The sequence below is a fragment of the Neopelma chrysocephalum genome, unplaced genomic scaffold (assembly GCF_003984885.1).
Source record: "Neopelma chrysocephalum unplaced genomic scaffold, ASM398488v2 Primary Assembly neopelma1_63, whole genome shotgun sequence".
Taxonomy (NCBI): domain Eukaryota; kingdom Metazoa; phylum Chordata; class Aves; order Passeriformes; family Pipridae; genus Neopelma; species Neopelma chrysocephalum.
The window spans coordinates 12,887,761-12,903,501 of record NW_020897720.1 but is presented as its reverse complement, the minus strand read 5'-3'; the positions used below and the strand labels follow the sequence as shown (position 1 = coordinate 12,903,501).

General features: G+C 41.9%; 1 protein-coding gene across 1 annotated transcript in view; it reads right to left on the bottom strand.

Annotated features, from left to right (window-relative positions):
* Positions 1-7,262, bottom strand: part of TRPC7 (transient receptor potential cation channel subfamily C member 7) — a 71,386-nt gene extending 64,124 nt beyond the window's left edge. Inside the window, exon 1 of the mRNA XM_027682877.1 lies at positions 7,251-7,262. Within this exon, the coding sequence (XP_027538678.1) occupies positions 7,251-7,252 (2 nt within the window). The 5' untranslated portion in view covers positions 7,253-7,262. The remainder of the gene's footprint in view (positions 1-7,250) is intronic.
* Positions 7,263-15,741: the final 8,479 nt, after the last annotated feature.

Genomic DNA, 15,741 nt, shown 5'->3' with positions numbered 1-15,741 from the left:
TAGGAGAGTCTTAATTTCACGTAACCTGAAGTAAGATTAGAAATGTCTCCTAATGATCAGGTCTTGCTTGCTCTTTATGGTCTGAGCTGGCTACTTAAAGTCATTTAGGACACATGTGAGTGTGCCTTCGATGCATGTTTTTGGAATTGCTGTTCCTCAACCTGCAGAAAACCACAAAGGAAGGTTGGTTATATTCTAGGAGAGTCATAATCTCACATGACCTGAAATAATGTCTCATTATGTTCAGGTCTTGCTTGCTTTTTATGGTCTGAGCCAGTTGCTTAAAATCATTTAGGATACATGTGAAATAAAGAGTAGTTTCTCAAAAACAGACGAGTTCTCCCCTGACTTGTACTTCTAGATTTCAACAAGGATTCTCAGCACATTCTTAACCTGAGAAATAGAAAAAAAATGTATGAACGCATTATTTTCCATTTTTACTGTTTAGAACTTCATTACATGGTATTTAGGAATAATATACACAACATAATATTTCACTGAATTACTCTTCTTGAGTTTTGTCCTTGAGGACGTGACCCCTAAAGAAAGTAAGCAGGACTCTCCTGTCTATAGACCTTGGATCAGGGCAATAAATTACGCTCCATAAAGTTAAAAAGCAGGTTTCTAATTTAAAACCCATCATAACAAGGATAAATATATTGCACATCCTCCTGAGATTCAGCTGGTACAAGCAAACCACCTATTCATACCCTGCTTTTTTTCGTGCTACATAATACCATTTTTCTGTTTCCTGATCTAGAGCAGTTTAATGAATAACTGTCTAATTTCTCACTGAAATACATTTGGCAGCTGCCCCAAGTACAGGTGCCCAAATTCAGGGCAGAGTCTTGAAAAACACAGGAATAACTCCTGATTTAGTGTCACATCACTCCCCAGTAAACATCTTTCAGAGAGCTGCTGCAGAAGGACAAAACACAGGTCTCTGAGCACAAGCAGAGGGCAGGACTGGAAGGGTCATTGGTTTCCCCACTGCTTATGTGGCTGAAATGCCTTCACTTGAAGTTGGTGGGATGGAGACAAACTGTTCTTATTCCACCATCTCTGCAACCCCCAAAGGAAGCTGTGCTATGTGAAATTGGGTTCAAGAGTGGGTAAACACACTATTTTATAAAAATAACCGAAATCCTAAATCTGTCTGTGCCTTTAGAACAGTCCCACTTTGCATTTGGTGCTGTCTCTATGTTGAACTTCTTTTTTTTTTTAAATTTCATTGCAGTAGCATCTCAACAAAGTCACAGTCCCTCTTTTAGAGTCCAAGCACGGGGAGTTAATCACCATCCTAAGGCCACAGAATGTGGAGCCTGAGTAAAAAGCACAAGAACAACACCTCTTTCAAGAAAAACATTTGAACTGAGCCCAATAGCAAGTCCTAAATCACTTGAGGAAAATCTTCAGGAGCCTCTATGATGCTGTGGACAGATGTAACACATAAGCAGGTGTTAATGCTCAATGGGTGGCAAAGGTTCCTCCTTCCACACTCCATCTGTTCTCCAAGTCAGTTTTGACCTTCAGCCAGTGAAAAGTTCATGTGTTACTCTGAAAAAATACCACTGAAGGAGAGGGAACAATGCCAGGAGACAAAGTGGAGCAGATACGTGGCCTTCAGTAACAGGTAAGTGCCAGGACACAGAAGTTCTCAATGTAGCTGTTCTTGTGGAACTAACATTTACATATGCATTTATCATTTTAATTCATCACTTTTTCACTGATCTGGAACAGAAGGCCAGTACCGAAGAGTTTCAAACAAATTTCACAGTGAATTTTTAGAAGTTACATTAAAATTTAAACCAATGCTAAGAAATCAATTCTGTGACCATAGAAGGTTGAAAGAGAGGTTCATAATTAAGAACCTCTCCCCTCAGCTTTGATGCATCAGCATAACAACGTCCTAAAAGCTAGAAAGAACTGAACATATCATCCCAGGCTCCACTGAGAGATAAAGTGCTACATGAATCTTAGAACTAATTCCTTCCAGTGTGGTTTGAAGTTGAAGAAGTAGACAGAGAGGAGGGACACCAGAATAATGCAGGAGACATGTTAAGTGAATGAATTCCCTAGACTGCATGAAGTTTACTACAAGAGAAAACAATAACAGCTAAAAAATATACCATTAACATATCTGACAGGGAGGCAGGGGTCTCCAAAGCAGCAAAATGCTTGGGGTAAAACTGGGGCCTCTTTAAAGTCAACATTACAAATTTCATTGATTTCAGTGGTGTCCAAATTTTGGAAACATATATGCACACACACACACACACACACAGAGAGACCCCTTGTCCCCAGCATTAGCTTTCATCTCAGCAGCAATTCCAGTGAGGCCAGGAGGACTAATATGGTTAAAATAAAATATTTAACCATATGCACGAGTGCTTCTCTAACCTGGAGCTCATGTCCTGAGCTATTCAAGGGAGCATTTAAGTTTTAAACCTGCACTCAAGTATCACTGAGTTCAAGTAAGGACTACACATCCAAATAAACACTTGTGAACTGTGCCTTCCTTGAGTGAGGACTGGCAGTACCAGAAAGCACATTACACTTTTACAGTCTTGGGATTTCCTGGATGTTAAATTGAATCTCTTAAAATATTAAGCAAAAAATGAGCTGGTGATGGCTTAAGCAGCTGTTGCTGGGATCAAGTGGAAACCATTCCAGCTCTGTGACAACCCAGGGGTGCAGCAGGATTGCACGTGCCTAAATATTTTAGGACAGTGAACTGCAACAGCTGCCTCAAGCTGGTGTTTTTCTGATGTTAAAAAACCATATTTGGCAACCTTATATTTATTGTCTTATTTAAGGGTCAGTACTGGAAACAACTCAGAAATATCTATACTTTTCAACAGTGAGGAATCTGCCTGTATTTTGCCTGATGTCCAAGTACAGCTCTTGATACTTTACTCTTTTTTACTTAGAAAACCTTTTCTCTTCTGGTATGTTGTTATAAAGGACAAGCCAGATAGATGGGACAGATAACTTTATAATCATACCCAAAGTAAACATAAAACCACATAAAATACTCCCATTGACCTAGTTCTAAGATTTTTACCTGAGAAAATAGGTCGAAGTTTGGCCTAGAGCTAATTCACACCTGTTTGTTGTATTTGTAACAACATGCCAAAAAAAAAAGGACCTTCATTTCACTTTCTTCAATTCAGAGAGAACACTGGTTTCATACACAATTTCTAACAACAGAAATTGCATAAGGAAAAGAGAAAACAGGAAAAGCCAACTTGCCCTCCAAAAAGAGAACTATCATCCAACCTTTATCTTGCAATAAATGTTCTGCAGGGATGCCCCCACAGCACAGAGTTGTTCTCACTGCCTGCACATAAGGGCAGGAGCACCATCATTCAGAGGATTTCACCTCAGATGAATTATGACCCCCCCAAGTCCTGCTCGTCGGCAGAGATCAACATCTCAGCTATCCCACTTTATCATCTTTAGAGAGAAGGGATGAATAAAAAATGATACATTTAACTTGGAATAATTTAATGAGAAATGCTCAGCTATCAAACCCTGGCCTGAAGAAAAGTTATAACTCTCCTTGACCCGAGCACTGAATCATGATAAAAGAAGTAGAAGTGCAAAGAGTAACGTGTGCAGTAGGTGAAGCTCTTGGAAAATGAACCTGACTGTAATGTCATGACTCTACTCAGCACCTTGTTCCACTCTGCTTTTCAGTTATGTGCAGGCAGGTTTAGAACTAATCTTACTTACTGAGTGTGTGTAATGTGCTCTCTTAAAAAAAGTAATTGTAACTTGATTGCATTTATCTCACCATTTTTGTTTAAAGGTGCTTTGCCTTGAATTGACTCTGGATTTGCATATTTTATTGAGACAGCTAGTGATCAAACTCATCAGGCACTGCAGTTAAACACTGTGTTTTTCTAGGAAAGAATGCCAAGCATGCAGTGTTGTTGGAGAGAAAATGGTCTGGGAAAAGAAAATGAAGAAACTCTGGGCCTAAGTACTGCTTTCCAGGGCTGAGGGAGTCACAGGATGTCTGGACTCCTGTGGGGAGCGGAGAAGAACAGCAATTTCTGAAAGGTGATTTAGCTCTTAACAAATCTTCCTCTGGGAGCATCTCAGTTTCTAATTAAAGTGACTAAGAGCAGGTCCTTGCAATTTGCTCTGACAGTGCTTGGTGCCGAGACACTCAACTTCTGAGAAGGGAACAGGAGGTTTGTTCTGGGTGTCGTGTCATTGAAAACACACTGAACCTGAAAATCTCCTTTTTTTTTGCAACCACACTCCCTGAACTGGTCTGAGTGACATGTAGGACACAGCTGACATAGGAAGGAAGTTGAGCTGCTTCATACTGAGCTTACCCCACAAATGTCCTTTCTCCTCAACCTTCCTTTCCACAGTGCTCCAGACTGTCCCAAGACCCTACGAAGGGAAAGGGCAACCACCTGGAACTAAGGCTTGGAGAGAATATTCAAAGGCCCAAGTGGCTTAAGAGGCTGAATTGGAGTTTTTACACATGGTTTTGAACCAGAACTTTAAAAGTGTGTAGAACAGGCTGAATAGCATCTCCTTGAGTTTTTAAAACATCTGAAGTCTAAAAGGGTGCTGAAACCAATGGGTGTTAGGAGCTGCAGCAATTCTGGAATTCTCAGGTGATGACAACCTTTCCTTGTCTTAAAGCCTAAGAACTGAGCAGAGCAATCACAGAGGCAGCTTCAGAAACTTGTGCTCTCTCACTACACTTGGGATTTGCTTTCACTAAGTGGAGAGAGTTTGGCAGGAGTCTCCCTGTGCCCTTTCAATGGCCCCCCTTTGTCCAGAAACTACAGAAGAAACTTAGGATGTGTAACCATTACTGTGCTCTACAAGCAACCATCAGAGGAGGCTTTGATGAGACCGTTGACTCTGTCTTGTTGAAAAGGAAATTTAAGTTTCTGAAAGCCATTTTGGAAGCACAGCTCTTGGCTCCTGCAGAGTCTCAGAAACTGTCAGGTTGACACTTTACTTATTATTTTTCTTTCTCCTCACATCAATACTTCTAAAAAGAATCAGGGCACATAAAGGCTGCAGACTCCCTGAGGCCTCTTTGGAACTGACACAGCTCTTACACATCAAATGGACCATTTTTCTCTGTTAACCCTTGCTTCCAGACAGAAAACCTGGTCAGAAGGAAGGAAATTGGGTTCTACAAGCAAACAGAAATTGATATAGAGATGAATCAATTTAAAGGAGTAATTTAAACCGTTTATAGAGTAAAAATAGTAAGATGTTTCATCTTTTAGTTAAAAAAATTGTAACATGTTTTGAAGTAAACTCCAGACTTCAGGTAAAGAGCACAGACTGAACACAACTGCATTTGTTTATTATCCTTTATGCAATAGGCTACTCTGGCATTCCAAATGCTGCACAGGCATGTATTACCAGAGCCCTCTGATACCCTCTTTTTCTCCAACACCTTAAACAGTATTCTAAGTTTTACTTTAAGACAAACTGTTTTCTGTTAACACAAGATTTTTAACATATTGCTGACTTACTATATATACAGACTCAGTGGCATTTGGGGTGGTTGTCCTGATTAACAGCAGCTTATTCTGAAGTTTTCTGTGCTTTGAAATGCTGTCAGCAACAGGGTCATTCTCCTACATGGAGAGTTGTGTACATATCTAGGAACAATTAATAGAATTCTTCAGCCCCATTCAGATATTTATTCACTTGCAGAGTAGTCCTACAAACCAGTTGCAGGGAGTAATATCCCCTCCCCACCATTCCCACAGCTCACATAGATCAAAGAAAATGATATTTCAAGGTCAAAATTTGAAAAGAGGTCTCTCTCCTTGTGGAAGTACGGGAGCAGTCAGCAAAACCACACCTTTTCAAATCCCTTTAAGAAATGGCAGCATGAGAAACATCCAGGAAGACAAAACAGGCCTCTAATGTCATCAGAGGATGCCAATCAGTGACACACACCAACACTGCCTGTCGTGAAGCATAAAGTCTGAGGCCAACAGCCCAGAAACATTTAGGGCAGACCACCACCATCTACATTTTCCCATCCTCCCCGATGTCTGTAAGAAAGGAGATAGTTCTGCCTTGTTGTTTGAGAAAAAAAAATGGAATTTGGCTTTCTGCCAGCTACCTTTCAGAAAAAGAAACCCACTGCTTTTCAGTGGTCTCACCCTTTCCCTTCTTATAAACCAAGCATCAGTGTTTTATTTCCCATCCCAAAGCAATGTCATTCACTAATGCAAGGCTTTTATAGCAGAAGGGACTGAAAAATAACCACCTTTGTTCTTGTATTCAAATTCTTATGTTATAATATATGTAGTGTTTTGTTTTTTCCCTTCCTTCCTTGTTTCCCCTTAATGCATGATTGTGAAATTGCCTGATTATTACAAATGTATCACAGAATACATGAGATAAATGTATCAAAATTATGGCTATTTTTACATTCCCTGCCGTTGTTCATTCATTATTATGCTTGACCATGAAATGAACTGTGAGGACATGAACAAGTTCTACTTTTCTTTTTTTTTTTTTTTCTATCTGGCTTTGGGAACCAGGAACAATTCACCCTCACTGTTGAAGCACTTCGAAACTCAGGCTTGGATCATACTGAGAACACAACGGAGAAATACCTGTTCATTCATAAATTTTTACTAGTGATGAGAGCAAGGAAAAATATCTCTAACTGATCAAGCAGGGGGCAGTGCAACGCTGATTTTCAACAAGCAGTTCTACTAAAAAGAGAAAGGAAAGCTCTGAAAAGAACTAGTTATCTTGATTCTGGCTGTATTTCATTTTCCCTATTGATGCACTCTTTTCAACACTCACTTCATAGTCATCTCAAGACAAGAAACAACGTGGAGAGAACGACTCCTGACAACTGTTAGACCCGACAAGCTGCAACAGGCACGGTACAGTGTCTCATATTTACACCTTTCATTTTTCCCCATTTCTGGAAAAACAAACCCTTAAAAATTTCACCCAGCTACTAAAGGAGACAACAACGTGGCTCCAAACCATGTGGCTGGTGAGAAACCACAAGCCCTCCCCGTTACACCGAGCCCCAGCACGTTTGCACACATTCCAAGGGTAAAAAAGCCAACACGACCTCACACGCAGCCACCGGCATCACTCGCACCACGTTCAGGCTCGGAGGACACCGAGCGGCACCGAGACACCTCTAACCCCCACAAAACTTCCCAGTGACGGGCATTGGGGCCGGGGCACTTCTCGGAGGAGACGCTCCCGGGGGCAGCACTTACATGTGCGCGTCGGGCCGGCTCCGGTCAGTGCGGGGGCGCGGCGGGGGCGCGGCCGCCCATGGCCCGCGGAGCTGGGGGACCACGGAAACCCCTCTGTCCGGGTGATGAACCCCCTCTGTCCGCGGTGCTGGGGGACCACGGAAACCCCTCTGGCCGGGTGATGAACCTCCTCCGTCCGCGGTGCTGGGGGACCACTGCACCGCCTCTGTCCGGGTGATGAACCTCCTCCGTCCGCGGTGCTGGGGGACCACCGAACCACCTCTGTCCGGGTGATGAACCTCCTCTGTCCGCGGTGCTGGGGGACCACTGAACCGCCTCTATCCCTGTGCTGATGAACCTCCTCTGTCCGCGGTGCTGACCCTCCGCTGTCCGCGGTTCTGAACCTCCTCTATCCCGATGCTGAGCCCCCGCTGTCCAGCTGCTGAAGCCCCACCGTCCGCGGTTCTGAACCTACTCTCTCCGGGTGCTGAGTCCCGGCGGTGCTGAGTCCCTGTGGTGCTGATCCCCGCTCAGCGGGGCCGGACGGGGCGGGCGATGCCCGCGGTGCCGCCGCCGGCGCGCTCCAGATGGTGCCTCATCCTTATTCCCTGTGCCGGGGCACAGCTCCCCGGGAGCACCCGGGATCCGCTCGCTGGAGGAAGAGCCGGCTGCGAGTCTGGCATGTGAGTTGCGTTGTCCTGCCCGTCTTCCCTCCCCCTCTTCCCACGCCGTTGTCCTCCTGTTGGCGTGGATTCGAGGTGGTTTCAGCCGGAGCTGGAGGAGTGCCCTGAGCCCTCCCAGGGGCTGCCCCGGAGCAGGCGTGGCAGGAGAGCCTTCCCGGGGAGGGCAGGGCTGCCTCAGGCTGCCCCGAGGGCGGGGGGTCCGCTGGGGGCTCCCCCCCTCACACACCCCACTCCTGCCTCATCTGGCTGTGCCCCCCTCCGCTGGGAGTGCTCAGAGCTGCTTCTTCCCATCTGCCGTGCCCAGGTTCATTTTATTCCTTACCTAGGAGATCTTGTCTCCCAGGAGGTGGCAGAGAAGGGGGGGGGTGTGTCTGCGTGTGCCAGGAGTGGAGGGAGAGGGAGAATGAAGCCAACATGCAAAATAATCAGTCAATGCAATCAATCCTCTCCCTCGCATGAGAGAGGAGAGCTGCCAGAGGAAAAACTTCAAACTGCATCCAGGAGCACCAGTGCACCATCCTGCACTCTATTCCACGTGGAAAGAGCAGATGTTCTTCCCAGGACCACTCCCCAGGATGCTCCCACTGCCTCCCATACAGATGAATTCCTGCAGGGCTCTCCAAGCCCATGACCTTCCCTGTCCTTCCCCATCAGTGCAGCTCCCCTGCCCCCTGCTCTGCCTTAGCTGGTGCAGATTCCTCCCCTCATCACACACCCCATTGCAATGCCATCTCATCTCACCTGTCATGTCTCTGGGAGTTTAATCCTGGAGGAAATTCTCTGCTTGGAGAGGTGACTGTGGCAGGCAGTGCAGGGCTCTCTGAACAGCACACACGGGAGGATGGCAGGATGTTGATTTGCCCCAAGTTCTCCTTCCCTCACCCCTCACAGCACTGGTTGAACTGAGAGCACGGATTAAGAGGAGTTTTTTTCCCCATTTTTCAGTCTCAATCTGTGAGGATGAGATCCTCTCAATCAGCTGAGGGTGTTATTTCATGGAATGACCATTTAGCAAGGACCACTGAGAGCTTGGTGTGGCTGCTGTAGTGGCACTATAGAAGCCTCCCAGACCATGCCTTTCAGAAACCTTTAAAGACAGCTGATGAAGAACTTTCATCCCACATCCTTGAACAATTAAGTTACTTTCAGCAGCCTGAGCTGTGCTCACAATTGTGAGGAGGGTGAGTCTTTTTCTACAAAGAGATTTTGTCCTAAATAAGGGGGTGAGTGTATTAACCTCTAACTGTCATGGGCAGGACCCACACCTGCAGCATTCACTGCACTCTGTTTTGACTCTGTCCTCTAAAATGCACTGATTCCTTTGTTCTTGTCCCCATTTAGAGCTTCTTGGAGCTCACTGAGAAATTCCTGAGGGCCCATCTCTGTAAACATATGAGAAGGATGTGGCTGCTACCAGGCTCAGGGGAGAGCAGCATTCTGTGGGGAGAGACAACCTGTGAAGATTAGAAAAAACAGAAAAGAAAAAAAGAAAGAGACTCCACAGCTACATACTCCCTAATGCTGTTGAGATAAACTCAAAATGATAAGGTGCTGCAAAAACACAAATCTCTGCTTTAGGTACCTAACACAGCTTGGGGTAGAAGCAACTTGGACAATTCTTTCTCTAAGCAAAAAAAAACCAAAAACCTTCATAGGATCTCAGTGTTTGTCTCTGTGCTGGTTCTGCCTGGGGTAGAGTCAATTTTCTTTGGAGTATGGAATATGAGTGTTTTGGATTTGGGCTGGAAACTGTGGATAACTCAGGGATGTTTTTGTTACCACTAAACACTTACAGAGTCCAGTTTTTTTCTGCTTCTCACTCCACCCCACCAGTGAGGGGCTGGGGGGGGACATGAGGAGCTTGGAGGGGACACAGCCAGGACAGGTGATCCCAAGGGACATTCCATACCCTGTGACATCATTCTCAGCAAATAAAGCTGGGAGGGAAAAGGGGGGATGTTCAGAGTGATGACACTTGTCTTCCAAAGCCACCATTAGATGTGATGGGCTCTGCTTTCCTGGTGGAGCACCTGCCTGTCCATGGGCTGTGGTGAATGAATCCCCTTTTTTTGGGATGCTTGCATGTGTGGCTCTTGCTTATTAAATTTCTTCATATCCAGCCATGGGTTTTCTTACTTTCATCCCTCTGATTCTCTCTCCATCCCATTGGAAGGGAGTGAGGGAGTGGCTGTGTGGGATGAGTTTTCACCCAGAGTTAAACAATGGCTGTCTCCCTCTTTCCCTTCAGGGTTCTTTTTTCTGCCATTGACTTATCTGTCATCATAACAAACTATTGAAGAAGCAAATGTGTTTGCAGGCTCTTGCATCAAAAATCATTTATATTTTCTTTTTAAGGCTTGGGAATAATTGCAAAAGGTCCACCTATTAACTTTTTTTTTTAATAGATGGGAAATAGAGATTAGACAAACCCAGCCTTTTTAAATTTATCTTATTCAATACAGAGTTTTGCCAGGTTATCTGAAAAATATTCATTTTAGGATTGAGCATGGGATTGATTTGACTAAACATATGTCATCTTTCTCCCTCATATATCCTGAAAAATATTCAAGTATGGGATCAATGTACTGCATTACTGCTCCATGTGTTTGTAAAGCTGCAATTATATCTCATCCTTTCTAGTTGTAACTTCACTGGAAAATATTCACCACTTATATTTTTATGTACATTTTTTTCCCCCTTAAAAAAAAAAAAAAAAAAAAGGCAAAAAACCCAAAACTCAAGGCCCAGCAATGCCCTGCACTCAGTTATCAGGAGAACCTTCTTAGTAATCTTAATAATCAGCAGTTTACCCACTCCATAAATCTGCAGCTGATAAAAGACTGACAGCACTCCCAGTTGCAATTAATTATGCCAGATTAACATATGGGAAGCAAAAAAAAAGTGGGAGGGGAAAAAGGGGACTGAGAAAGTCTATAGTCTGTTATTATCAATGCCCATTAAAAGTATTCAAAGTATTGTTGTAGGTTTCTGGTCCATACATCTCAGAATTAGTGGAAACCCACAACTTCAGGACCAAGAAATCCTACACTTGGTTTTCCTAAAAGATATTTTGCAGAAGGTTCTGAACTTCTGAACTCCTGTGAGTTGCTTTTCATCTTGATTAACTTTGCATTTTGCTATTGCAACAGTTTCATGTGAAAAGCGTTTGCTGAGAAATCTATTTCTAATATTATACAGAACAAAAGTCTTGTTGAATAAAAAATTATTATAGAAAACTTGTGGGTTTTTTCCTGCCAATCATCAGCTATTTGCACTGGTGTAGAGTGTACCAAAAATGGTCTTGCCTGGCTGGGGGTAAGAACAATTTTTAAGAACAATTTTTGTATGAAAGAATCAGGTTGTAAATGGCTTAAACTCACCTGTACCTTTAAACTAAACAAACCACACAGTAACTGTTGCCTCCTACCAAAATGAAGCAAGGATGTATTTCTCTGCAGGAGTGAAAATTCAGAAACAATTAAGGAACTTGAGAAGAAAATTGTCTAATTATGTCATGACACGGAGTGAGTGAAATATTGAGACTTCAGATTTCTCTCAAGGTTTGTAGCTTTGAAAGCTTTTCAGTCCTTACTGAGCTCAGTGTTCTTCACCCTCAAATATTATTGTATTCTCAGACATAGTGCAGGAGGAGAGTTGCTAGAGAATACTTTAACATATTCATGTTAGGTAAAGGCCTACTTTTGTTTGCTCAGGTCTGATGTTTCAGGCAGTTCTACCTGTGCCACCATAAAAAGACTGAAGAAAGATATTTTGGGGGGGGGGAAGATAAAATGAAAGGGAAGAAAAAGACTCAGAAATCATGGTATTAAACTTCTGATTGATTTTAGGAGTAGTTAATTGTCCCCTTAATCAGCAGAGTCATCTCTCCTGTCTCAATCATTTGCACCCTTTTGTTGCTGTCACAACCAAACTGAGAAGACAAGTGGAAGTTCAATTATTTGTTGGCAGAATTTTTGCTTCTATTGATAAACATTTTGCCATCACAAAACCATTTTGCCCAGGGACTGCTGTTTCATTTGATCACTGATAAACTTGGCTTGATCCTTCCTTCAAACACACACTTGTGTTAAGCACCAACTTTTCCAATCAACCATTTCAGCTAAAATATAAAAAATAAAGAAAAAAGCATTGAGAGTACAAGAAAGCTTGGTAGGGTTCCATCTTTTTTTTTTTGCACTTCTCCTGTTCCCCAGACCTGAAACAACAACCAAAGGTCCAGGAGAGAAGCAGCAGAGCCGATGGAGAAGGGTGGGGAATGAGGAAGGGCTCAACCTGGTCAGGATTTATAACTCATTAAAGACATGGGCAACCAAAACCATATTTAATTTCCCACCAAGGCCACACAGAAACAGCTGTACTGACATCCTAATTCCTAATATCCCGCTGGATATCAGCACATAGGCCTATCTGGCATCATCTTTAAAAATTCAAGAAGACAATTACGGCACATATCATATGTATTCCTAATTATTTCTGGGATAGGACACACCTGAACCAGCTTTGACCCAGGGCTGAAAGGCAAAATGTTGCTTTGCATCTTTATATTACTTCTTCCATCTCATGAATTTTCCATTCTCCAGAGCTATTGGCTGGGATGACTGGCAGCTTCCAAGGGTATCTATGAATAGTAACCCTTTTGGCTGTACTGTCTCATATCCTTCCATAGAAAAAAGTGAAAGAAAATGCCAAAGTGTCCTCACATTAGAAAACATAATAAGCAGAATACACTTTTATTACTCACTCTCTGTCTAGCTCTGAACCTTTATATTTAAGACACTTTTATTGGCTTCAGTGCCTTTTTTTGCACATTAAACTACTTCTTTTCCTGACCTAACTACTTCAGGGTAACTTTACTAAGACCAGCAGCAACCTACCCCCAACAAAGGAAAATCTGATCATAAAAAAGTGATATCCCCTAAGGTGAGAGAAGCAGCAGGGGAACAGAAGTGACAGGTTGATTTAAGATACTAACAGCAGTAGGATTGGTCTGACAAGTGCTTATTTCCCTTAACCCATTTTATATCAAGAACAATTTATATGATAATCAGGTCTGGTGCAATTTTTTCTCATGAAAAGTACATGATCCTTGCATGCAAAAAAAAAAAAATAAATTAAATAGAAGTCTTCTGTTGATAAATTGGATGGTTAACACTTGAAGCAGAAGAAACTCTGGAATACAAGTAAAGTTTTCTGATTTCTTACAGAACCTCATTCCCATTATAAAGAATACAAAAAAAATAAGTTACAAGTTGAAAAGCTGAAGAAGTTTAAACTGGAAAGACAGAAATTCCGTTCCTTTCTTTTTATAAACGTAACCTATGCCCTTTCTTATATTAAAGACTCCTTTTCTCCTTGAAGTTCTGAGTGGGTTTTGTCAAGGTCAGATCAAAGACTGAGATATTTCTATACATATCTTGGTAGATGTGGCTGAAGGGACTATTATATCTATGGTTTTTGATGCTCCTTTTACCAACAGTGGCTGTGCTTTATTCTCTGTGTGAGACATTTGTGGCTGGATCTTCTTTGCTGTTTCTACAAGTGCATGTGCAGGTGTTGGAGGCTTTGCTGCTGTTTCCCACCAACAGTGGGATGCTGAACCTCTGCAAACCTCAGACATTGCTCTTCCTTTAAAAGAGAAAAGTTTCAAGCAGCCTCTCTTCTCTGCAGTTTCGCTGCTTCTTCACAAACTTTGCCAGAGCTTCCCAGAGCCTTCCTGCTTTCGTTTATCCCATTTCTCTCTTCTAAGTGTTTCATTATTTTTACTCATCTTTTCTGCATTTAATCCATTGCTTCTTTTCTCCAGAGGATACAGGTGAGGGATGAGTTGCCAGATGGCCAATCTTACACTTGAGCATATATTAATTTACCCTTAAACTCTTCCCATTTCCCTTCTGAATCCTTTCCCTCTACTGTCTTTTGCAATCAGATTTTACACAACATTTCCCAAATACCTTTGGTTCCAGACCCCATGGCTGTTTTTCCCCACGATACCTTCACTTTCTGAATCCCACCCTAATTGCATTTAGATATCAGAGCATTTATGTCACTCTCACAATGTTTCTTAACATTTCTACTGATATTCTGAATTACTTATATTTCAATTAAACGTTACTCCCTGCAGAAGCATCCTATAACAGAACAAATCTGGAAGGATTTAATCAAGTTTTTCTGGAGGAAGGAAGATGTAGAAACTGAGGAGCAATGGGAGAATATCTATCACCAATATTAAAAAAATAATCAAGAAAAAGGAATATTTATTCTGTGTCTATGTAGAGCTAATTATGTGTTTCATTAATTTCTTTCTCAGACCTTCTCAGGCTTTTTTTTATAGCATTCAGTTCATTTCTTTTTGTTCCTCTGTTCACAGTATTGTAAATTGGCAGAATTTCAAGGAAAAAGGATTTTATTCTAATTGCCTAGTGGAGAACATTTACATCTGTTAATGCCAAGTCTTCCTCTGCTCTGAAATGAAATAACTACCTAAGGGAAAAGAAAACCACAAGGTACAAAATTGAGCACAATTTTGTGATTACTAGAGAGAATTCACAGTAATCATGTGATTTTCCCATACTTTTATTACTTTACAAGTATTCCCATGGACAAGAGTATTGATAAGGCTCTTCCCTAAAATGCTGTCCATGCAGAAAAATCAGCACAGGACTCATTGCTAATTCATTTTCATGGGAATCAATGCACATGGACACCTGAAATAAGAGCCCCAAAAAGAGAAGAATATGGTTTTTGTTGTTTGGAATGAAAATATCTCTATGTAATGAATATTTCAGAGGGTGGGAAAGACAAAAAATAAAACCAACTATTCCATGTAAGAATGAGAACATAATGGGAAATTCTCTTTTCAGAAATTAGGGTTTTTTTTGCAAAAGAAAACTAGAGAATTACAAAATCTCAACTGCTTTTTTACATTACGTTAATTATAGGTCAAAGAGACGTTTTTCCTTTTTCATAGTAAGATATTTTATACTTATTTTCACTGTCTGATTCCAGAGCACAATCTGTAAACGTGCCATCATTTTAAAGTGGGAAAATGCAAAATATTGATGTTATAATACGTTTTTAAAACAAGTGTTTAACCACAGATCACAGAAATGGCCACTCGGTGGAAAATGTTATGTTAACACTGAGCTTTCAGTTCTGGTTGAAAAGTTAAGCACAAAAACACTTTTCTCAGAATATTTCCCAGAAATATTCGCTGTTCCTGGCCCTTTAAAAACACCTTATTTTTGATACCTCTTAGGGAATGAACACAAACTCTGCCAATGATGGTCCAAACCTCCAGCATTTTCAGCACAGAAGAAAAGATGCAGAAAAAAATAGTCTGAAACCATCAAATATCTGTGTGTGTGTTACTTAGTTCCTTTTAGCAAACTCTGTGCTAATGTCATGATTGTTGTGTTATGAAATATGATCGAAAACAACCCCCCCAAAAAACAAAACAAGCTCTCAACACCATTTTAAAGAACCCCTCAATTTGACACTTTCATAAAACGAACATAACAGTAGAAAATACAGATGCCAAAGTGGAACCTGCCTGTGGGTGAATCCCAGCAATCTGAAATACTTTAATAAAGAATATCCATGTCATGACAGCTACACTGTGAGCATCAGATGTGCCTGGCAAAGTCCTTACTTCCGGTGATAAAAATTCAGCCTGAGAGACATGTTACATCAATAGATCTCTTTCTGGGTGTATTCCCTAATTCAGTAAAGCCTGTTTGCCTTCCAAGGACAAGTTTATTTGTCCAGTAAGATAACCTCATAGCCACAGAATGAAGTTATCACATGAACAG